The sequence below is a fragment of the Calonectris borealis genome, chromosome 13 (assembly GCF_964195595.1).
Source record: "Calonectris borealis chromosome 13, bCalBor7.hap1.2, whole genome shotgun sequence".
In the NCBI taxonomy this organism is placed as follows: domain Eukaryota; kingdom Metazoa; phylum Chordata; class Aves; order Procellariiformes; family Procellariidae; genus Calonectris; species Calonectris borealis.
In genome coordinates this window covers 8,558,259-8,582,361 of record NC_134324.1, presented here as the reverse complement: position 1 = coordinate 8,582,361, position 24,103 = coordinate 8,558,259, and the positions used below count along the sequence as shown (strand labels likewise).

General features: G+C 45.3%; 1 protein-coding gene and 1 long non-coding RNA gene across 3 annotated transcripts; both read left to right on the top strand.

The window, feature by feature from the left end:
- The first annotated feature begins 133 nt into the window (after positions 1–133).
- VGLL1 (vestigial like family member 1) lies at positions 134–13,389 on the top strand. 2 transcript variants are annotated; one of them, XM_075162015.1, is made up of 7 exons: positions 134–305; positions 1,729–1,845; positions 2,353–4,509; positions 5,325–5,554; positions 6,143–6,559; positions 8,687–8,746; positions 9,439–13,389. In XM_075162015.1, the coding sequence occupies exons 4-7, from the start codon at positions 5,344–5,346 to the stop codon at positions 9,477–9,479; spliced, it is 729 nt and encodes a 242-aa protein (XP_075018116.1). In that variant the 5' UTR covers positions 134–305; positions 1,729–1,845; positions 2,353–4,509; positions 5,325–5,343; the 3' UTR covers positions 9,480–13,389. The 2 variants fall into 2 exon arrangements, with proteins under 2 accessions (XP_075018116.1, XP_075018115.1); XM_075162014.1 differs by having other exon boundaries at positions 6,140–6,559.
- A 187-nt stretch (positions 13,390–13,576) lies between these two features.
- LOC142087902 (uncharacterized) lies at positions 13,577–23,540 on the top strand. Its single transcript, XR_012675666.1, has 3 exons — positions 13,577–13,641; positions 23,281–23,379; positions 23,490–23,540. It is a non-coding gene; the product is annotated as an uncharacterized LOC142087902 (long non-coding RNA).
- The last annotated feature ends 563 nt before the right edge of the window (positions 23,541–24,103 follow it).

Sequence of the window (24,103 nt, the reverse complement as noted above, 5' to 3'; positions counted from 1 at the left end):
AGCAACATTAAAAAAAAAATCATATTTGAATGATTTCTAGACTTGTGACAACATCTGAGAATTCCTTGATTTGTCTTCAATTTTGTTTCTTAAAGGGGTTGTGTTTTATACTACCTTTTTAATAAACAAACTCGTGAACAAAACAAGTCTTTTCTGATTAGTTTTGAGATAACATATTTGTCTTACTTTTTTCCTCAGTAAAAGGTACCGTAGCATTTGGTGCACAGTGACTTCAATTTAGAAAGCATATGTGTTAACATGCCAGAGCTTTCCAACTGGAGTCCAGTATACATGTCGCCAGAACTGTAAGTGTTTACAGTGGGACATGGTATTTGTTCCCTCTTTGTGGGTTTTGTCTCAGACTTCGTTCTGGCTCGGTGTGTTAATGGACCTTGCACGAAGGTAAAAGGAGCAGGAGGAATGACTGCAGACGCCAGAGTTATAATGGAGGTTGGGGGGTGTTTGTTAAGGACGAGCAGAATTTCAATTTTTGTTCTCAGAAACGGAAGATTTAACAAAACTTTTTTTTTTGGTTGTTCAAAGCTTAACGTTTTGAATGCTTAAAAAGCACTGGAAATCAGTTGTTTCAACTCCTATACTACAAAGGAACAGGGATGATAATCCCATTTTTACTCAGTAATCCCATTTTTACGTTGGGCTGTTCACCTAGGAGCTTTCAACTGATGCCATCTAACAACCTTGTGAGTGCTTTAACTGCCAGCCTAAGAGGAAATTCTTGAATGAGGTCTTGAAAAGCTTTAGCAGAAGAAATCTCTGCTGTATGAAACAGTTTAGCAAAGGGGAGCAAAGAAAGAGGGATTGAGATGTTGAGGGCACTTGCCCTGCTGATAGACTGGAATCCAGTCTGTCTCAATGAAAACGTGTTTATGCAAAGAGTGTGCCAACAAAAGACTAAGCGCTGTCCCGGGAAGTCTCACAGCCTGGTAGTTAAGTTGTTCTGGGAGATGGCAGAGGGCGGATTCATACGTATTTAGGCAGAGGGAATTGGATTGTGCTCTCCTACTTTCTGGGTGAGTAAACAAACTGTTAAGCTACTGCATAAAAGACATAATGTCACCAGTTTGGTGACTCTAGTTCCCCCAGTGTATTTTTCCAGCGGAGACTGGCAAATTGGACCCTGATTCAGCATTTCTGGAATGGCTGCAATTCGGTAATTTTGGTAAACTTGCTACAAAAAAACCCCAAGCTACCTGTTTCTTGCTACAGCCCTTACAGAAAAAAGAATGATATTTTTATTTTCTCAAGATTTCTATAGTCATTTAAACAGATCTAGCAAAGGAGAGAGAGAGAATTGGTTATCCAGCTTATCTGGGATGGAGACAGGTGATCTTTTTCTTCTCGCAAATGTTTGTAGTTACACACTTAATGCTGAATATGCTCTAACCTGGCATAGGAAAGTCCTTTCTGACCCTGGCCAAGTTTGGTTCTCTGCCACAACTTGTTTATCGTCTTACTCTAAACTCTTCCAAAGTCCAGACACTGTTGTCTTTATTGTGTACACATTGTCATAAAAAAAAAAAACCAAAACAACAAACCTACTTACAATCCTATTTTCCTCATTCCTGAAACCTCCTAACCCGGTTGACTTGTTGGAGTGCATTTCATGCATTCTTAGCAGATAGGCTGAAGGAAACGCCTAGTTCACTCGCAGCTAGAGGCTAGAAAGCATGTAGGGAGTTCATGCACGTTGCTTGTCTCCTCCTGCAGTCACTGCAGAGGCAGATAGCCTGCCGGGGGAAGGATCCCACGCTGCTGGCCACAGCATGACCGTCCCACATCTGAAAAATCTTACTGGTGTGACACCGCTCGTGACAGTGAGTTAAGGTAGGAGAATTCAATGATAATTTCAATGTGTGTTCACTGACTTTCTCAAATGTTCCCTTATTTGAAAGCTACTTGATGAAAGAGAATGCCTGCTTGTTAAATTATTGCTTAATATTTGGGAAGTGGAAATTTTTAAATTTTATTTATTTTTAAAACTGGTTTGGGCTGCGTGAAATAGAGAATACAGAGTTCCCTGTCTGATGCTACAGTGATGGGTAATTAATAGTACCAGCAAGGGTGGGGAATGTGAAAAATATTGTAAAGTATTGTCACTTGTGGTGAGCAGTCGACAGCCACGTCTCTTAAGCCTGTGTTGACCGTGCATCCTTGTCCGTCTGAAGGACGAATAACCTAGACAATTACTTGCACTATTTTGCCATAATTAACCCATTCTGAGAGTAGTGTGAGGTGAGCTGAGTCCGTTTCATCCTGAGCTCCACTTCTACTATACTTTGACAGGAGTTTGTGGCAGACACAAATCGGAAGGATTTCTGCCTTTTTTTGCAGACTTCCTGCTGGAAGACGGAAGAATGGGCAGTTCAGGTAATGAAGAGCACAGTGCACCAAATCTAAGCCCTGACTCTTGGGACATTACATTCCTCATGTGCCTATGGTCGCTGAGAGGACTGAGGTATAACCGAGGTTATATCCAGCCTTCTTATGACTACTTCTTGGAAAGCGCAAGAGGTTTTTAAGGGAAATGAGAAAAAAATAGATAAATGACCATTCTTTCTTCTAAAAAAATGTATTTTTCTAGCATTGTAACTACTGTGATCACAATTCACATAACAGCTGCTACACACCAATAAACGGTGCTAAAAGAACTTACAATTAATGTCACGAGCAAGTTAAGCATGTTAATAAAGTGGTGCAAAGACACAATGGCTGGCTGAGTGAGGAACGGGAAAAATTGACCTCTGGGCCAGAGCTCTAATGCTTTTTAAATTGTATGTTGATGTGTAGCGGTGGAGCAGTGTAGGAAGAGCTGGTTCGCTGCTTGCTGTCGAGATGGCCTGATGTAGTCCTTTCTCAGGCCATATGGTCGCTGATGACTTTGCCAAGCTTTCACCGCTTGGGTTGGAATTTTCCATGGCAAGCCTTGGCCTCCAGCTGAGCAACCAGAAAGCTTCTTAACCTAAAGTGGGTTGCTTTCTAAAACAAGACTGGGAAAAAATAGTGTCTCTTCCTGTGCTTGAAGTTCTTCCAGTTGTTTGGCTGGGTTGTGCTAGTTCCTGCTCCCCTCATGTGCCTTGGGAAGGTGCCTGTAAATCGGGAGGAAGGTTTTTCGGTTTAAGTTTCTGTGTTTGGGAAAGTTTGGTCAGTTTTAAAGTTCTGAAAGATGGTCTTCTGAATCAGGTGACTATTACAGAGTATCCTTTTGCATTTCCGAACTGGTGACCAGCCTGCATGTGTCCCATCCCCACCACTGTGTTTGGGTTTGGAGCTGGGGAAAGGATGCAGGAAAGGCAAAGCAAAAGAAATCCTAAAATGAGGACCGAGAAACTCTTGAGATTGAACATAATTTGGTAGTTGATGGCAGGGGATTAGGGCTAGCTGAGCAAGGGATCATGAAGGGGGGAGAACTGAACAGAGAACATAGGGGAGGTAGAGGTAACAAGCAAAACTAGACATAGAAGCAAATGATAAACAAGAAGTTTGTAGATGAAGGCTTAAGCATAAAAAGGGGGATGGATTATGGCTGGATAATCTTAATCCTCATATTTCTTAATGTCTGAATACTTGGGTTTGCAGCCTGAACAGTGTTTTCATGTGTAAGAAACACTGAGAGACCATTTGGAGGCAGCCTTTGCAGATACTTCAGAACACCCTTCGAGACACAGATAAGTGCAATGTTTATTAGGAAGCTTCTGAGGATTTGGGGGGGTTATGATTAGAAAAGAAATCAGATAAATGTATTGGAATAGGTTAAGCAATGCTGCGTATTGCAGGGTTAGTTGGATGGAAACACAAATCTAATGATTCATTAGGTTTTGCATGATACAACTGGCTATTGGCCGAAGGTTTCCCTGGTCTCTGAAAAATAACAGCCGGCTTTTTGCTACCAAGGTAAATCAGTTATGCTATGCAGTGTGATGAGCTGACAATGAGACTGGAAAATTGAATAGAAACAGCAGGCGCTTCTCACTGCATCCATAGCCTAAGCATTGCTAAATATGATTTTGATTACAGCAGAACGTATGAGCTCTGGTTGTAGAACTAGCTCCCCTGTGGCCAGAAACTGCACAAATGCATAAAAACGATGCTTCTCCAGGGCAAGCAGTGACGTTCCTTGTCCTACTCTTACCATATCTGGCAGCAGAGATTTTTAAGGAGAACAAAAAGGAGTCTTATAGTCTTCTGTTGACTTCCTGCAAACTCTTTTAGAGTAATTCCTGCCCAAAATCCATAACTTCTGGTTGAGCTACAGTGTGTGTTTTAGCAGTCTTGCTACCAAAGTTTTAAGCAACTGGCAGACCTGCCACGTTCCTAGGTAAGTTGTTTCAAACAAAAGAAGTTTTTTGTTTGCCTTTTTTTTTTTTACTTGAATTTGCCATAATTTGAATTTCCAATCATGTAATCTGAGTGTCTTTTTCTAACAGGTGAAGCAACTAATTACTCTCAGAAGTCTTTTCCTTGTGGGGGTGTGTGCTGACAGTGATCAAGGTACTTTGAACTTTACCTTATCTAAATTTATTATTTTAAGCTCCAATTAGTATATTTTTCTTCTTTAATTTTTTTTCCGCTTTGTCAATACGGTTTTTGAACAATGCAAAAACCAGAGTTGGACAAAGCATTTTGATAAGTTCACCCTGAGCTTCATCCAGGGCTAATGCCACCTCTATATTGTCTGAATTATTTGCCGAAGTGCTTCAGTTCTTTCAGCACAGTTCCATCCTCGGGGTATGTTTGCACAGTGCTAGGTCCTAAGCCCAGGGTTATACGGATGGATGAAGGCAGGGGTGAGAAATGACAGCTGATGGATAGGTGTGCTCGTTTTATTCTTCAGTAGAGCCGATGCCATAGCGTTGGCAGGTGACTCATACAAGGTTGGTATCCATCAGGCTCTCTGCATCTCTGAGCCATTCACTGCTTTCAGGGTGCAGTATCCCTTACTAAGGTTGCATATTGTACAGTTATATCAAACTTAGAGCTCATCAGCAAAAGATACTGCATTGAAAGAGTTAAAGACTCGTTGGACTCAATTTGTCTGACTGGGAAGAATGCACTCCCATCACAATTCTGAAAAATGTAGTACATATTTATTGAAAGGTTTCTCCTTTTGTTTTATACTTAAAGTATTTCATATTAGAACTATATAATAAGGAAATCAGTAAAGAAAAGGTGCGTGGAAGAAGCAGAAACCCAGATAAAGAATCTAATCTTACTAGTAACAGCTCTTCTGGCCCTACCAGTTTCAGGAGGAAGATGGGCTCACCACTGACTGCACTTTCTTTGACCGATCTGGTTTTTTTTGGCAGAGGCTGTTGGTTCTTGAAAATGGAAGAAACAAGGAAGCTCTCTCCAAAGCCGTGTAAAAGCAAAGAACCTGTGAAAACAGAATGGGGGTCTCAGAGTGTGGTATTTACGTATTTCCAAGGGGATATTAACAGCGTGGTAGATGAACATTTTTCTAGAGCTCTAAGCAATGCCAAGAACCCGCAAGACCTGAGCACAAAGCACAAGGGCGAGACTGTTGTCCTGAAGAACGGTGAGCCGCTTTCCATGCGTGAGCGTGGCGTTAGACGGGGGTGACTAACTTTCACTAAGGAACTTAAGACGCAGCGTGCTTAAATTTGGAACTGTACGCAAACAGAAAGCAAGAAAATTGTGCTTGCAAAGCCCTGGATTATGTAGCTGGGACTTTCAGGGTAAATCCCTGTGCTTGCTGGGGTGCTTCCCAAGCTCTCCATGGGCCTGTTGGCAGGACTGGGTCCTCATTTTCCAGCCAAGAGCCTCCATCACTGTCAGATGCATTAAGTGCATTATGATTTAATTTATCGTCTTTGCAAAAATATATTTGTCTAAGCTTGCAATTGTTAAAAACCTGCCTATGCTAGTGGCCTGTAAGAAAACACATGTAATATTTATTTGAAAGTATTGATGGTGGTGGTGTAGTCTGCTTTTAGTGTGAATTTGTGGTTGATTTTTAAGATAAGCAGCACTAAAGTGAATATATATTTCTGTAAAAATGAATATGCAGTCTGGTAGCATTCCCTTTGAAGTCCGTTGGAATTTGCCGTGGAAAAAAAGTAAGAATTGATGGGACTTCAGATGCTTTCTTTCTCTTTTTAAGTAGATAGCATGTCTCCCCATCAGTGGAATTTCTCTTCACATTGCTCCAAACCATATCCGTCATCTTCTGCAACAAACATGCCAAATTCTGGTCTGAATTTTTCTGCTGCTGGTATGGCAGGCCAATACCAGCCACCAGCTCTGCGGAGTCATCCAACTCAACCTGCAGATTTATGGCCCTTCCCTTCGATGGGGACTCCCAGCCTTACCAGTTCGGTATATCATCATGCCTTGCCTGAGCTGCACGCGGTAGATGAACCGATCTCTGACAGGAAATACGGTTCTCTTCTTGGTCTCCTGCAACAGGAAAGGTGCCTAACATCCATGCAAGAATGTACCATGAAGCAACACTCAAGTTCTGCTTGTATGACTGGACCTGCTAGGTTACAAAATATAAGTCAAAGTTCAGCTCCTGGGGGAGGTAAGGAAATACTTACTATCACTTTATTCTTTGATGACATCTTATGTAAAGAGACAAAATAATACAGTCTGTTCCTAAGGTTCTCAAATTGGAGCCTTCTTCGGCCCAGCTCAGAGAAGTTTTTTTCAATAGATAACTCATGATGTGTGCTGTGGTACTTGGGATTGATTAGCTATATAGTATGGCTTAATCAAAAAATATGCATTGCTGACTTGCACAATATTTTACCTTCTGGCTTACATTAGGGGGATATTTTAAGTGAATATAAACATTATTCACGGTGCTATCAGGATCTCTACCTTATAGGTAGCAGGTATGGTGTGTACCAGATGCTCCGGTATTATGACTGGAAAGGGGTGGCCAGTAAGACCCTGAGCAACCTGTTTTACTGTGTAGGGTGTTAATTGATGTTCTGAACACAGGAGGTGAAGCTGCAGCCCTTACCAGAAAGGCCAGGGATTTCTCTCCCTCCCCAGTCTCTGTCTGTAGCTGGAAGGACGAGGGTAAAGGGGCTGGCGGGCCGGTCTTGCTTTGTCTCCCAGCTAATTGCTGCCTGCCATGAAGCACTGCCGCCCTGGTGTCAAAGGCTGCGATTGCTCTCCGCAGTAGATTCCCAGAGCTAATGCAATTCATGCAGGAGCGATGATTGTTGCTTATTTATTATTAACAATTAGTAGGAATCCCAATCCTAGGTACTGCCAGCACACAGAATAAAGATGGCTGGTGTCTGAAGTCCATTTCCTGGGAGCTGACGTCCCCACAGCACCTAAGACTGCTGGATAAAATTGCTCCCTTGTGAGTAATTTCTGCCTTTGAGAAGCTCTCTGGGATCAGGCTTCCTGGCCAGAGCCCTGGCGCCCTGTTAGCGTACGCCTGCATTGCTGTTCCTGGGCGTTACCCAGATAGTCAGCTTGGCAATGGTCTCCAAGAAAAAGGGTTGTGAAATTGTTTAGGGAGTCTGCTGGAAAAATACGACGCCTCCTACCCGGTGCTTCTAGATAAAAAGGGCCAGGCGTGTGAAGAAGTGATCCTGAGTCTTAGGTTTTGAAAAATAAGCAGCTGTGAAATACCGATGGGTTACCCAGTTCCGAATCTGCATCAGCAGGAATTTGGCAGAACACGGGCTAAAAGAACGGTTTATATCTGCGGGCAGTCTTATCCGCAGGTCCTCTTCTGAGGCTATACCGAAGCTATGTGGTTATGAGGACCCCAACTGTAGGTGTCTTGCTAACTTATTCCTGCTAGAGTGTCTAATGCCTGTGTGTGTCTGTGCATGGAAAAGGGAGAGTGTGTATGTCTCCAGCTGGAATACAAATTTTCTGCTTACGATACGTAGTTAGATAGATTTAGCTGAGGCTGTATGTATGTATTGCACAGGCACGCACCCTAGACTTTTTGCAGCTAGTAAATGACAGCCTAATTACTTTAAAGACACTGTCTGGACTTCTAGGATTTCATTTAAGAACAAGGTTAGGTGCCCTCTTCCCGCAAGGGGTCAATGTGAGCCTATCGAGGCTTGGGAGCCCGAGGAACCGACTCCTCCAAAAAAGGAGATGTTGCATGGAACTAATCTTGGGATTGAAAAAGGGGAGCAGTGCTAACAACAGTGGACTTTTGTCCAAAATTTCAGAAAGAAAATGAGAGGGGAAAAATTGAAAAGGAAATTAAACAGCTCAATGTTCCCCAACTATCGCCAATTAAATCCTTTTCTTTCAGGATGTTTACAGGGCCTTTCTGAATGTTCGAGGAACCTCATAACACCACACGTGTAACGCCACGCATGTGCTTATCAAGCAACCCAAAAAGAACAGATAATAAACGGCTGGCCCTTGTTCACAGGGAGTCTTTGGCAAATCCTTAGGATGTGTGCATCTAGTCTGGCTGTGGGAGTCCCTGTTTCTTGGCTCTATCTGTTAAATATACTTCTCGTTGCGCTGTGTCATGTTTAAGAACAGCTGATATTTATATTTATGGAAGTGTATATTGCTGTGCCAGACAGCACAGAGCTCCCCAGCACCTGTGCTATAGGCTGGGCTGCAAAAGCACAAGATTTCTTTAGGAACTACTGCCTACTTTTAGCTCTATGTTGAATCTCTGCTCATCTCCAGTATTTTATTTTTTTTTAAGAGAGGAAAGCAAGCTCTTACCAAGGCTCAGAAAATCCCAGTGTAAGCCATGCCACTGCAGGTGAGTAATGAAACCAGGAGGTTTGGAACAAATTAATACTCACCTAGGCATGATAGCTGCCTTGCTTACGCACACAGAATTAAAGGTGCTTCCTTGGTTGCTTCCAGACTGTATTTCAAAAGATATACAAGATATACACACCACCTCCCATAACTACGTTAACAGAGAAGAGGGAAATTAAAATTAATTTTAAATACATGATTAAATCAGAATTAAATACATGATTTTCTAACTCCATCTACCTTAGTTTCTGTGGTTTTATCATCAGCCTGCCACTTCACAACGCCTATTTTGCGCTGGCTGTCCAAATTTCAGATCCCAGAAAGATAGGACACCCCTTGCTTTGTATCTCAAGCACTCGGCTTAGGGTGAGGTCCCTGTTGGACCTGCGTGCTAGCGTTATTCCAGCTTTCACCAGCAAACCCACCACACTACTAGGAGAGTTGTTCTAAGAAATTATTCCCAAAGCATTCAGGCTTCCAGATTTTTATTGATCTCTTGAGACTGTGTCATACCCTGATGTTGGTTCTTTGATGTGCAATATTTTGGGGATACTTTGGATGGGTCATTGTGGTTATTCTAGTAAGGGCCTTCTTGCATCAGACCCAAAGGTGCAATTTTGTTTGCGCAACATTCTAAGAGATTGCATGGACTATGCTGTTTGACTGTCCTGATACTGCTGTGTCTTTCAGGTATTCAGATTCATGACAGAAGACGAGATTTGTACTTTTAGCAACTGGATGTTTCTACTTTATTCTGAAAGAGAACTGCTTGCTGTGAACTTTTACTATTTGCAACTGTGAATCAAGAAGAAATGAACTGCAGCTATTCTGTGCTTTTTCTCTCAGTTGGAAGAATACATGTACTATTTACTATTTGGGGAATGAAAAATCATCTTTTTCTACTCAGTAACTTCTAATAGCTGTGGTATTAAATCTGACAGTATGTTTGTTGTGAAGAAATATTGTCTACTTAAGGCTTTTCATGTAGCCCTCTCCGAAAGGACTCTTAGCACTTTTTAATCTTTCTGTGTTTATTTATTTATCTCTTATAAGAAGCACAATTCTTATCAATGCAGTTAATAACTGATAACTGCAGGGATGCAGTTAGCGTAAATTCGGTGCTGCAGCTTCTTATCTTGATTTGATATCTCTGTATCGTTTAAAATAGTCTTAGACTATGGGAAGAGACTTCAACCACAGGTCAGCAAAGCACGTTATCATATTTATGTTTTGGAAGTACAGTAATTTGTAACCATACTTGCAATTCACAGGGACATTCTTCAGAAACTATGTAATATGCATATGCCCGAAGGTTCTGTTTTGCCCTCTCATAATGTATAATCATTCTGTAGAAAACAGTGAATTAACACGAGATCTGGGAGGAAATCTGGGTCCTCACTGGATGCAATTAAAATACCAGTGAGCAAAAAGCTGGAGGTGGGAATGATCTGTTTTCCCAGGCTCTCCGCAGGTGTAAAAGGTTCTTTTTCTAAATAAACCCTGTGTGGTTGAATTTTAAATTATTGAGCTTAAAGGGCTCTGTCACCAGAACAAGCAAAAATCCTTCCGTTCGCGGTAACTGCATCCCACTGACCTCAGAACGGCTGAGCGGGGGGTGGTCTCGATGCTCCCCCGTGCAGCAGACGTGGCAGCCATGAACCGTGCCCCGATCCTGCACGTTCAGATCCCCACCTCGCTTCACCGCTCGCCCTTGGGAAATATGTTTGCTGAAGCTACTGTGAGTAAAACCTCATATGACTGATGTTTAGGTTTGTGTATATAATCCCTCCAGTAAGAGCGACTGCTTAGCCTTCATTGTAAATCCTAAGGATAAAAAAGATTTGGGTTTATTTTTCCTTCTTCATTAGCTATACATTAATTTAATGTAAAGGAGCACAATTAACTTTATCTGACAGCTCTATGCAGTTGCTTAAGGAAAGTTGACGTTTGAGATCCTAGAGCTTGTGATTTACAGGACAAATCCTTAGCTGGTGTTAAGTGTTTGTGCCTCTGTTTACAACAGATATCTACGCTGCCACTGGTCTTTTTCAGTTATAACGCCTTGTGTAATTTTATAAATAATTTGAGTTCAGCAACTTTAGACATTTATGGTACTGCTTAAAAAGAAAAATTTTAAAAATCCCGGTTTATATCATATAGACTTGCTCTAGCATATACACGAGCTAGACCAACCTGAGATCACATACAAGAGGAATCATTTTAACTAAATTAATAAAAGGTAGACCAACGTCCTGTCTTCCTGTAGATAAGCACTGAAAAATCACTCATTTTTAATATTTCTACAAAATTGCCTTTCTTCTCTTTTATGTTTAGGAATACCTCTCCAATTAGTTTTCTTTTGTCATCCACAAACCACTTAATTCTCTGATTTTTAAGGCTATGTGGTAATACAATCTGACTTCCTCTATGGGCTGAAGCAAAGATGTACTCCGTATATCTTATCTTACTAGCGTATTCTGTAATTCCAGTGAAGCTACTGCTTCAAACTACTGAAAAATTATTTTTGTCTCCCTCTGTCATACCTCCTAAAAGAAAATGCTTAAATAGTTTAGCTCTAAGGTCTGAAAAGATATATTACAGTATATCTAAATGCTCTTAAAATGCAGTGCGTCTCGGAACAGTTTGGTCCTGTGCATGTCACAGCTGGGAGTATTCAAGGTGACTTACAAAGCCCGTGTTTCTGGTGAACCAACCAAATGGGGTTGGACAGCGCAGGGGAAAAAACCCTTGTTTTTAAATGCATGTCACTTATTGCAAGGACACAAGGCATCACTGATTCTGCCTCGACACGGGAACACTTTGAGTCATTGCTGCCAGGTTTGGCAGCGCCGCGTCCTCGCCATCCGGCTGTGCGGCAGACCTGGGGAAAGGGAGCAAGTGCCCGGGCAGCCCCAGGGCCGGTGTCTGATCCCGGACCCCCCTCCTCAGCGCCGGGAGCCGTGGTGCCGGGCTCCGCACCAGGCACGTGCTCCCTGGCTGTTAGAAGAACGATGACCTTGGGGTAGGGGGCTGGGGGATGGAGGCTCTTCTGCTCCGGTATTTTGTTCTACACCACTGCAACGACGTGCACCAGGGCGTGCCTGGGTTTGTAGGCATCTTAATTTTCTTCTGTGATAAACATAGTTAACCCATCGGTGCAATTTGCCTGTAATGATTTAGTACGAATAGAGGTTTGAACATTTCACAGCAGTTTCCTACAGTAGGTAGGCTTTTATATATACATGTATATAATATATATATGTAAAATAGATACATACATATATATTCCTCTACAATATTGTTTGTCCAGAGTGAAGTGTTTCTTGCTTTCCCACTCAGGCTGTTGCTGCATTCCCGATGCTGCCATACTGCCGTCATGCTCCGATGATGGCGTCTTCATTCCCATTCAGTACGTGCGCTCTTTTGCTCGAAAGGACTTGGCAGGCGGCGCGCTGCCTTCAGCAGCTGCCATCTGCTACTTCCCACGGTTATTCTCGGTTCCTCCTCTGAATGCAGCCATCGGGTGGTGGTGGGAGGAGAAGGGATGCGGGATGTACCCGTTCCAGCAGCTTCCGACCCCCCGAACGCGAGCGCACCTCTGCAGAGGCCGCTCCGAAGGACAAACGTGGGTCCGGTGTTACATTTTCTGGTAATTACCGACCCTGTGGGAAAGCGCTATTTGCCTTCATGTGGGTCCCTTTTCTAAAGCCCTATCCAGGAATAATTTCTTTGCACGGATGGTTTTTCTCCTATCTTTTTCTGATGGGCAGATAAGATGCAGGCTACACGCTCTGTGAGCCCTGTTCAGAGATTAATGCGGAGAAACAACACTCCAGTGTTTGACGTGCCCACCCCGTGAGGAGTCTGGGGCTTTTTTTAATAAGCCGCAGGAACTGTTGTACATTTGTTTCACCGTGCATGTCCCAGGACACAAACATTTTCTTCCGCGTGTCTCGTGTTCGCCGGCGCCTTGCTCTGCCTTCTCGTCCGGGATGGCCCCGGTCCAGCCCCTCCTCTGATGGTCAGATAAAGCTCGTGGGTGGCTGGGAGCAGCGTAGCTGGCTTAGCTACTCCACCCCATTTTAGTCACTCATTAGCAGTGTTAAAAATAGTCCCGGATTGCAATGACAAACAAGAGAGATTCTTTTGCTATTAAAGAAAAACCTAAAGGTTAAAAAAAAAAAAAAAAAAAAAAAAAAGGCAGGAATGCTACTGGGTAACTCGGCCACAGTTTATATGGCCTCTTCTGGGCGTTCATTGCCTCTCTGCCCCATCAGCCTCGCTTTTTACTTGAAGTCAGCCTAGTCCCAGAAACGTGACAGAGATGTGACAGTATGTTTGCATTTATGTTTGCATTTATGTTTGCATTTATGCATTTTACAGGCTGGATCGATGGGCCGAGGCCAACTGTATGAGGTTCAACAAGGCCAAGTGCCGGGTCCTGCACTTCGGCCACAACAACCCCAGGCAACGCTACAGGCTTGGGGAAGAGTGGCTGGAAAGTGCCCAGAGGAAAAGGACCTGGGGGTGCTGGCTGACAGCCGGCTGAACATGAGCCGGCAGTGTGCCCAGGTGGCCAAGGCGGCCAACGGCATCCTGGCCTGTATCAGAACTAGTGTGGCCAGCAGGAGCAGGGAGGTGATCGTGCCCCTGTACTCGGCACTGGTGAGGCCGCACCTCGAATCCTGTGTTCAGTTTTGGGCCCCTCACCACAAGAAGGACATGGAGGTGCTGGAGCGTGTCCAGAGGAGGGCAACGAAGCTGGTGAAGGGCCTGGAGCACAAGTCTGATGGGGAGCGGCTGAGGGAACTGGGGTTGTTTAGTCTGGAGAAGAGGAGGCTGAGGGGAGACCTCATCGCGCTCTACAACTACCTGAAAGGAGGTTGTAGCGAGGTGGGGGTTGGTCTCTTCTCCCAAGTAACTAGCGATAGGACGAGAGGAAATGGCCTCAAGTTGTGCCAGGGGAGGTTTAGATTGGACATTAGGAGAAATTTCTTTACTGAAAGAGTGGTCAGGCCTTGGAACAGGCTGCCCAGGGAAGTGGTGGAGTCACCATCCCTGGAGTTATTTAAAAGACGTGTAGATGAGGCGCTTAGGGACATGGTGTAGTGGGCATGGTGGTGTTGGGTTGATGGTTGGACTCGATGATCTTAGAGGTCTTTTCCAACCTTAATGATTCTATGATTCTATGATTCTATGTTATTCCTAATTTTGGTTGAGCAGCTGAAAGAAACACAAATTCTCCTGCGTGCACTGGGGCTGGAGGTGGCAGCGCTTTGCTGGGGTGCTGGGCTGTCTCCGGGGTCACCGGGAGAGGGCTGGCTGTCCCCAGCCCAGGGGACCGCCATCTCGCAGTGATGCTAACAGCGATGTCACCTGGGAAAATGGTCATAGCTGGTGGCCATCAACCTGGAGCTGATATCCCTCATCCCTTTCAGAGAAGGGAACCCAAGCTGCTGTTGCTTTCATTTTTGTTCAGGTGTCAACTAATTTGCCCCGTCACAGGTGAGAAAGGGACACCATGTACCCACACGTGGGTGGGTGGCACATAGCCTTTGGTAAACACTTGCTCATCACTGGGGTTTTTGACTGTCTTGCGATTTTAAGCCTCTTTTCTGGCAGGCTCTGCCAAGCAGGACAGTCCTGCTCCTGGTGAGGGGCTCAGTCATGCAGCAAGGCCGAGATCTGGCTGGAGCACATCAGCGCTGGTGAATTTGTAGTTGCCTGAACTGAAGGTGTGACCTGTGCCCTGCGCAATGCTGCAAAGGTCAGGAAATGTCCAAAATCCCTTTTTTTCTTTTTTTTCTTTTTTTTCTTTTTTTTCTTTTTTTTCTTTTTTTTCTTTTTTTTCTTTTTTTTCTTTTTTTTCTTTTTTTTCTTTTTTTTCTTTTTTTCCTTTTTTTCCTTTTTTTCCTTTTTTTCCTTTTTTTCCTTTTTTTCCTTTTTTTCCTTTTTTTCCTTTTTTTCCTTTTTTTCCTTTTTTTCCTTTTTTCCTTTTTTTCCTTTTTTTCCTTTTTTTCCTTTTTTTCCTTTTTTTCCTTTTTTTCCTTTTTTCCTTTTTTTCCTTTTTTCCTTTTTTTCCTTTTTTTCCTTTTTTTCCTTTTTTTCCTTTTTTTCCTTTTTTTCCTTTTTTTCTTTTTTCTTTTTTCTTTTTTCTTTTTTTCTTTTTTCTTTTTTCTTTTTTCTTTTTTCTTTTTTCTTTTTTCTTTTTTCTTTTTTCTTTTTCTTTTTCCTTTTTTCCTTTTTTCTTTTTCTTTTTCCTTTTTTCTTTTTTCTTTTTTCTTTTTTCTTTTTTCTTTTTTCTTTTTTCTTTTTTCTTTTTTCTTTTTTCTTTTTTCTTTTTTCTTTTTTCTTTTTTCTTTTTTCTTTTTTCTTTTTTCTTTTTTCTTTTTTCTTTTTTCTTTTTTCTTTTTTCTTTTTTCTTTTTTCCTTTTTTCTTTTTTCCTTTTTTCTTTTTTCCTTTTTTTTTCTTCCCTCCTTCCCTTTTTCTTTTTCCTTCCCTCCTTCCCTCCTTCCCTCCTTCCCTCCTTCCCTCCTTCCCTCCTTCCCTCCTTCCCTCCTTCCCTCCTTCCCTCCTTCCCTCCTTCCCTCCTTCCCTCCTTCCCTCCTTCCCTCCTTCCCTCCTTCCCTCCTTCCCTCCTTCCCTCCTTCCCTCCTTCCCTCCTTCCCTCCCTCCCTCCTTCCCTCCCTCCCTCCTTCCCTCCCTCCCTTTTTCTTTTTCCTTCCCTCCTTCCCTCCTTCCCTTTTTCTTTTTCCTTCCCTCCTTCCCTCCTTCCCTTTTTCTTTTTCCTTCCCTCCTTCCCTCCTTCCCTTTTTCTTTTTCCTTCCCTCCTTCCCTCCTTCCCTTTTTCTTTTTCCTTCCCTCCTTCCCTCCTTCCCTTTTTCTTTTTCCTTCCCTCCTTCCCTCCTTCCCTTTTTCTTAGAAAAATAATCTCAAAAGTGGTTTATGTGGGAAAGTTCTCAAAGCATTGAAGAAAGCAAGCAGTTTGGGGGAAAAGAACAGTGAATTCATGGCATCCTTCCCCCCAGCATGGAGAGCAGAAGCACGAGTAGGAAAGAGCTTGCAGCCTGACCAGAGAGGCTTTCACCTTCACTCGTGAACGTGACAGCTCCTTGTTCCTGGGTGGGTGAGCTCCCAAATCCCCCTAGGAAAATGGCAGCCAAACCGAGCCAAGCCCTTTCTATCCCTTTCTGAAGGGCCGGCTCTGCCTGCTTCATTTCCAGGCAGCCTGGCAGGCTGGTGCTGCCGCCTGCAGCCGCCCCAGCCGGAGCTGCGGTAGGGAGGGGCACCGGAGCCAAACCTGCCTGCCCCATCAGTGCTCTGCTCAGAGAGCGCAGTGCTCTGCCAGCCTTTTCCAAAGCTGGTGTCAGTAAAAATGCCCCTTACTTTTTTTTTTTTTTTGTCTGTGTTTGGGTTTTTTTTCCCCTTGGGCAGATTCATGACTCAGTGACCATGTGGTCTTGGTACAAATGAAGACAAACCCGAAATAACTGGAAAAGGCAATTTCCTGGGAAGGGTAAAAGCGTTGTTGCACTGCAATCTATGAACCAGCCCTGTTTTCCTCTGCTATCTGGTTTAAAACACTGCATGTTTTGGGCTCAGGCCTCTAATCCACTTAGCTGCTGGTCCACTGAGACCTTGGTACTTCCCTCCGAGTTAATATATATAGTTACACTTGGAGGATTTCAGCAGAAAACTGGGGCAGATCGGTGGTTTTGGTGCCTTGGTTGCTGGGAGGATGCTCTCCTCATTTCAGTATCGCACACCGTGTCAGAGGGCTGTGTGTTACCGCACTGGCAATATTGCTGCGCAAGCAACTCGGCTGTGGTCGCATCATCTAGATCTCAATTTCTTTGCTGAGCAGCTGCAAAGGCGGCTGGCGGGGGGAAGTCAGCGGCTGGGCTGCAGCCACGGGGCTCTGGACCAGCTCGGAGGATGCTTTTGGGTGGCTGGAGCCATAATGGAGCTGGCTGACCCAAGCTGGCTGTGAGCCAACACAAATGTGGTGTTCCCCAAAACACCGTCCAGCCAAAAGTCCCCCAGGTCCCCTCTGGGCCACCGTGAATCTGGCTGATCTTGAGAGCTCGTCAGCACCCACGCTGCTGATTCACGCTGCCCCTGCAGCCTGGTTTCTCGGCGGGGATTAAGCTGGGTGCAGCGCTTCCCAGGAGCAAGGCTGGCCTCACAAAGCCCTTGCACCCCAGAAAGCTGGCTGCTTCCCCGACCTCCATCCTCAACTCTGTACCCCCATCTCCCCCCATTGCCCTAGCCTGGGCTTTGCAGGCTCTGGGTTTGAGCCTGAGCAAAGCAATTTGTGTTTTCCCCATCTCTCTTTCTCCACCTGGCAGATGCTAGGTACAGCGCAGGGCTATAGAAATATTACCAAGCAGTATTTCACACTGAAATACAACAGGATTTCATCTCCTGCTTACTACCTTTCCACCTGAGATAGGGATAAAGTAACAGCTCTCTTCCACAATTATAATAAAAAGTTTCTACGCTCAGCGTTGTGACTCACTCGCATTAGCTCCCAATGCTGCACGCTTACCAAAGAGAAGTGGCACTTTAGGTAAATCCCTCTGCCAAACAAAAAAACAAATTGAGCGGATGGAAGGAAACGGAATGTACCGAACACCCAAAGGGCATCTCTGGTAATTGAGCCTAAAATAATCCTGTACTGGCTGCTGTCTCCCCGTGCCTGGACGGCTGCGAGTGACTCCATCGGCAGTGGAGAAGCATCCCTGCACGCACGGGCTTCATCTGGTACCTCGTGTTCGTAGGCTCAGAGATGACCCAACTCTTGCAGGTACCACTGAAGGATGTGCTCAAGGGACAACGCTTTGTTTTGGTCTTGCAGAAGATCAACCCTGTCTTGGTCTTTAGCCATGAGTTCTCATGAAAGCCTTGAAAGTCTGTTTGTCTCAAAGCTTCGTGGACCCCATCCAGCTACTTGCCCCAGAGAGCAGCCCCCATCTCTGGCTGGGTCTGGTTGTGGCTCTGGAAACCAGGACCTCTGGATTTGTGTAGGTTGTAGAGCAGTATGGGCTGATGCAGAAAAGCCAGGTTCTCAGGAGGGCAGGGAGGAATGATGTTACTTCTTGTGAACTACCCAAATATCGTCAAGTCTCAAGCATGTGCCAGATAAATTATATTTAACAAAAGTCGCCATGTGCAGCTCACCAGCGTGAGGAACGTTGTGTGCAATCTGGGTACTGTACTCAAATCACTCCAGAGAAAAACACAAGAGCTAATTAAAAATGATGGGTAATTAGGAAAGTTCTCCAGCTGGACTTTTCAATGCATAAAGGAGTTTTTTTTAAGGTAGAATAAGTAGATTTTAAGGAAAATCTCCTGGCTTTAGTCAAGCTGTCACATAACTAAGGCATTTGAGACATGTGATACTATCACAGTTCCACCTACCACACATTGTTTGTGGGTGCTGGATTAGTGCCATGTTTTAAGAAAAGATTAGCATTGAAATATTCTTTTTCCCCTGCCTAAGGTTCCACCAATAACTGCTGATTGTAAATGTGCAAAGAGCAGCCAGGTGTTATTTTGCTCGTGAATCATAAAGGTACTTTGCTAGAATAACAGCATCAAGGACTGCGCCGCGCTGGGGGGTTCGCAGCTCCCGAGGTCTCTGCGTAGCACGAAGGTGAGTGATTTGCTCTGAGTAAAAGGGCTGGGGCAGGAGGGGCAGGGTGTGTTTCCACTCTGCTCCACGCAGGTTCTAAGCACCCTCTCGTTGACCTCTACTGTTGCCGACAGAGCATGAAATGATTGCCCAACACCCGCCCTGGGTGATTTGGACTGTTTTTCTGGGTTTGACCAAATATGTAGGACCAGAATCACAGTTGCACCGTTTGTCCTCTTTCTTGCAAAAAAAATAGTACAGGGGATTCAGTTTATTAGATGGTTTTAAGGCATAAAATCCATATGCATCATCTATAAGATGGCATATTGAACAAAGCTGGTCAGCACATGACTAACGCCTGCCCACACCCAGGCAGGGCTGGAGGATGAGCCAGGTCTGATGAGGAGGCTTCTAGGTCGGTCGTTCAAAACACGCTGTTACGGACCTCTTGTCTCGCAGGAACACCCGTGGGATGGTGTGATGATGGGGAAGATCAGGAGGCAAAGCCACATGGGATCTCACAGCCACGGGCAGGCAGCGAGTCGAGGGATGCACCACGCATTGTCATCCTGCAAGGCATCGCCATGCAGCGTCCTCCCAGCACCGGCGCAAGCGGTGACCCCTCTCCCTGCACAGAGACCCATTCTCTGCCCACAGGCTGTGTAGTGGTATCCCAAAAAGTAGGGGGGTTTAAAATTATTTTTCCTTCCTTACACAGGAAAGCAGCCTGGAAATACTGGTGAGAAATGAGTTTGGGAATCACCTCTGGCATCATCCCGCAGGGTGCTGGTGCTGCCCGGGCTGCAGCAGGCTGCCAGGCTGGTCTTATTCTAGGCAGGTTTCCCACACTGACAGGCTGTAGGGCACAAAACAACCGTGTAACAGTGACTCATGAGAATTGCTGCCCGTCTCCATGCAGAAACTCTTGGGAAGGGAGGGGTTTCGGGGAAATAAGAGCTTCTCTATCGCTCCTCCTTGCCTGGGAAAAATATTTCTGTGGCTTTGCAAACTGGGGAGTGCGGGAACCTGCAGCCAGGTTTATTCCCCTGTGCATATCCATCCCGCTCGTCTCTCATATACACAGCTGCAGCACACACAGAAATTTGCTTTAATGCAGACTCAAAACCAGAGGATTTTCTGGCCTGATTCCGGCTTTTATGCTTCTGAAGACAGATACACACTTCCTCGCATGCAGCGGTGCATCAGGAGTTTAAGCCATGGCAGCCCTGCCCGTGCCTCCGACTTTGTTTATGTCAATAAGAGCAGGAATGTTGCACATCTCTGCAGGCACAACCAAAGGAAAAAAATTAGTGTATCTAGTCAAGCTGGCTCCGTTTGAGCGGTGCTGGGATTGTGTTCTGAATCTTTTTTAGCAATCTTGAAAGGAGGGAGAGAAATCTGTAATTAAATCAATACATATGTAAACGAGCATCTGCCACAGAACCAGTCTAACTTCTTTGTGTTAAACATATATTTCTGTTGACGTGTTATTTGTGACATATTCTTTGTATATAAGGGTGTTATTAAATTGGATTTTGGCTTGATTTAAGCAATTAAATGAGTCAAATCATTCTATGCATTTGCAGGATTTTTTTAAGCTGTTATGTTGGCTCGTGATGTCTGTTCTTGAGACTGCCTCGCACGCAGCTGACAGCCACTTTTATGATTTATGATTATTCAGAAGTAGGTTTGGGTAAATCGTGCAGCTGATAAACTGTCAGTGTTCAGGTTTTCACTGACCAAATGTGGCTGGATGTGAAACTAAGAGCCCTTCTCGCAAGGCTGCGTTTGGATTTGGTTTGTTTCTGTGCTTCTCTAAAAGCCCTTCTGAAACCTCAGCCAAAGCGATGGCTTCAGTAACTTCAGTCTAATTCTTTGGTGGCTCTAAACTCAGGTAGCTCTATTTCAGTCATCTGGCACATAGTAAAAATACTGAGAGCCTGAAGTCTTTATGGCATGAAAGAAGGTATTGTTATTTTCCATGTAGGAAATGAGTCTGGTCTTGCATTTCCTGAACGCTCAGTGCTGCCATTTACTCCCTGGATAAACACGATCCATTATTCCTTGTTTCTTTTGAGGGCCTGGTTCAAAGCTTAGACCTCCCTAAATCTCTCTTAAAAAAAAAAAAAAAAATATTCCTAGCTGCTCTCTTTGAAAAAGACATCATATTGGTGATTTTGCTGTCTGTGATCACTCATTCTGTAGGGATACTCCACCGTGTGCCGGGCTTGTGCACTGGACTTGGGTGCTGCTGGCGTGTGGGTGGCAGGGTCAGAGGATGAGCACCTCTTCTTCCTGAGGTGTATACTGGTTTCTTCCTAAATTGGGAAATCCAGCTGTGTCAGTATGGCTCAGTCAGGAAGGACGCCTGGTCTGACCTCGTTAGGTGGATATTTTTGGCTGCAGCAGGTTTTCACCACGTGTGCATAGTCCCCTGTGTCTTTGGATTATGCAAATGTTGCGTGTGCCTCTTCCCTTTTGCAGGGTATTCCTCTTATCTCCTGCCTCGTGTTGCTTCCGCCGCCGCAGCGGAAGGAGAGTGGGGGCAGTCCAAACAGCAAGGGTCATCTCTGGCTGCTTTTGCATATTACAGCACTTTGAGATTATTAGTGCTATTAGCGGTGCTTTGCCTGCCTGAGGATATGCAATGTGTTTGCACCTATGCAATTAAGTTTGCCACACATTTGTGATTCATCGTGCTGCCGGTGATTGCGATAGATATGCGGTGCAGCTCCTGGGTGACAAATGTCATGTCATGATGCTAGTATGGTAATTCCAGAAGGCTCCATCAGGACAAAGATAATCGGCTGTGTAGATGCCCAGAATGAAAAGATGCTCACTGATCCCAAAGACCTTATCACGCTCTGCTGCTGCTGCAGTCTTTGAACATTACATTTGCTGTATAGACAGCAAAAGAGACAAGAATAAGAAATGGATTGAAACAAGAAGGTATTTGGAAAAGCTGCCTGCAATGCCCAGTGGAAGAGGGATAATGCAAAGCTCATGCGTGCTGCAGGCGCAGTGCTTTGCATATGCCTCGCTCCTCAAAAGGAGGCAGTAACAGACTGCAGGCCAGCCAGCTCTTCTTCCAAAGGTCCTGGCTCCCACAGCTCCCGCCGCTTCCCAGGGAGCCTCGCTGTGTCCCAGAGCTGCCGCCAAATGGCGCAGTGTGGGAAGCAAACTTCCCACCAAGTTTAGCTTGAAGAATTGCATAAAACAAATGAATTCCCACGGCTAAGGAAATGAAAACTGTAGAGCAGCTCGGCAAGGACCAGACAGACAGGTGGAACAAGGGAGAACAAGCGTTTCTCTTGCAGCATGTAACCAAACCGCGGTGCTCCCAGCTCAGGGGTGCCACGGGGGACAGCAGTACGCACAGGTCTCTCCAAATGCAGCTCTCTGGATGCAACCCCCAGTTTAGGAAGTTACAAACAAAGCTTGGCTGGCACAAGGTGGGTCCTTAATTTCCTTGATTATCATCTACTCTCGGAGGTGGGCACTGGATCTTTGATCTTAGTGTAGGATGGCTTTTATGCCTGGTGTCTCCTGAGCTCCAGCTGGTCTGGTCTGGCGTTGTAACCCAGCCCTCAACCCTTGTGATGATGTGTGTTGAGCATCATGCAACCGCGTCCCGCATCCTCTAACGCCGTGCGTGAACCAAAACTGCCGGTCAATGTGCTGCCAATCCAGGTGAGACTTTGTGCCCTGCCTCCGCCGAACCTTGTAGGGACACAGCAATTCAGGAGTCACTTCTGCTGAGAGCGTCCTTTGCCTTAATCACATCCCAGACCTGCTGAGCGTTGGGGCTTGGTGTTCACCAAGGCTGTGTGCTGGGCTGATGTATGAACCGCTCAAGGGCTCTTCATTAATTTTGTATGTTAATATCCCCAGGACAGCTATGTAAGTTCAAGAGCATTTCATTTCCCATGCAGAGCTCTGGCCTTTTTCCTACCTGAGGCATAATTTTATGAATGACTCGCTGGCGCCTTGCCTCCCAGCAGGATCCACCAGGTTGCAAAGGATTGTAGCGGTGGCTGTTAGGGAAGAAATTTCCTCCTTCTTCTGGGAAGGAGGAGAAAGTTGTCCCATACCATGAACACTGCTTATCCACAGGCTGTGGGGAGGACACGGGAGCAGAGGCTGCAGATGCCCCACGATCCTCCAGGCCATGCGAGGAGGGGTGGGCACATCCACACCTGTGCGAAGGGGTTGTAAATTGTCCTTCCTCTTGAGTCCTTATAGGCAGCTGGAGAGGGATTTCTCAGGGTTTTTTGAAATCTGCTCAGAGGAAGGAATTGGTCTCTGCAGAGCTCTTTGGTCTTATCTCTCTTCTCTCCTGGAAAAGTGTCCCTGCATCAAGGTGGGCACCGTGTCCAGAGCTGGCATGGCTCCACGATGTGTGCGCCTGGTGGGGTTTTGGCTTGCACACTTCAGTGTACACACAGCCTTGGCCTTGACCTTCACCATCCCTTATGGGTAGAGATGGTTTCAGCTCCAGATCCCACGGCATGGCTGAGACAGCTCACACTTCAGTGTGTCCGCGTGGGCTCCCACACTCCGTTCTTCAGAGACAGTACTGCAACTTGCTTCTTACCTCGACTTCACTTCAGTGGAGTTTTTAATAAAAACAGCTAGTTATTTTAGGAGGTTTGTAGGAGAAGGAACATCACGTAGGCATTGTGGTGGTGTCTGTGGTTACCTGCCTTCTCCTCTGCTGGATGACATGTGTGATAGTGCCTTTGGCCATAACCGAAGAGAACCTGGGGAACTTGGCCTGGATTTTGGCGGGGACAGTGTTTGGCAGCTCCTGAAATGGGCTAAAAGGACATAGTTGGGTCTAACAGATGCCCATCATCTACTGTTAATCAGATACGGCCTTTCCATATGTTCTTTGCAGGCACCGTGAACCTCAAGCTCCATCCTCCTGGGAGATGCCTGTCCATCCTTTCCATGCAGGGAGGAAAACTTGCTTTACATCTTCTCGCTTTGAGCTCAGGTATGTGAGGAAAGGTGATACGAGAGCTCTGGGTTTGTGGATGCTCAAAGGATTATTTGAAGACTGGGGCTCATTGTTAGAGACCTGAACTATGTGCTTCTACCCTCTAGGACAAGCTCAGTGGTTTTTCTGGCAATAACAGACCAAGAGGTCATTTCTACCACTAAACTCTTCTGAGGCTGTTTGCAGCAGCAGCCAGCGCTCAGAAAATGAACCTGGTAAACATTAGAAGAAGATTGTGTAATTGCCTGGTTTTGTGGTTCGTTACAGTTTTGCATGGGTGGGCACTGTGGTGTGAACCTACTTTCAGTTCCATTGATGTTCTTGCCTTGCAAAACTAAAGAAAAAAACCGGAGTCCCCTTTTCAAAGATCCTGACGACCGCCCCAGAGGCGGCATGCTCTGCTATTATTTCACGCACCTCGGGAGGGAATCGGGGGAAATTCGCCTTCCTGCACCAAATCCAGGCTATTGCTCAGAAACTGTGTCTGCATCATGTGGCACTGCCACAGACCTTCACGGTCCGGGGGGCCGGTTAGTAGAGATGGGAGGGGGGTGTGTGCGGCAGCACTGAGACACAATATTGCACTATGTAATTATTAGCTGTAGCTATTCAGCTCAGTTCTTTCAGAAATAGGGTGAATTCACGGGTCAGGAAGCCAGGAAGGGCAGTGATGCTCCTCAGGAACCGCACTGCAGAGTGGGAAGTGAATGGGGCTGTGGGA

Bases quoted from the DNA above. Each gene is read 5' to 3' on its own strand.
- VGLL1 (XM_075162014.1), top strand. From the start codon at position 5,344: ATGGAAGAAACAAGGAAGCTCTCTCCAAAGCCGTGTAAAAGCAAAGAA. The intron at 6,560-8,686 runs GTAAGGAAATAC...TTTTTTTTTAAG, and splicing joins AAGTTCAGCTCCTGGGGGAG to AGAGGAAAGCAAGCTCTTAC. The intron at 8,747-9,438 runs GTGAGTAATGAA...TGTGTCTTTCAG, and splicing joins TGTAAGCCATGCCACTGCAG to GTATTCAGATTCATGACAGA.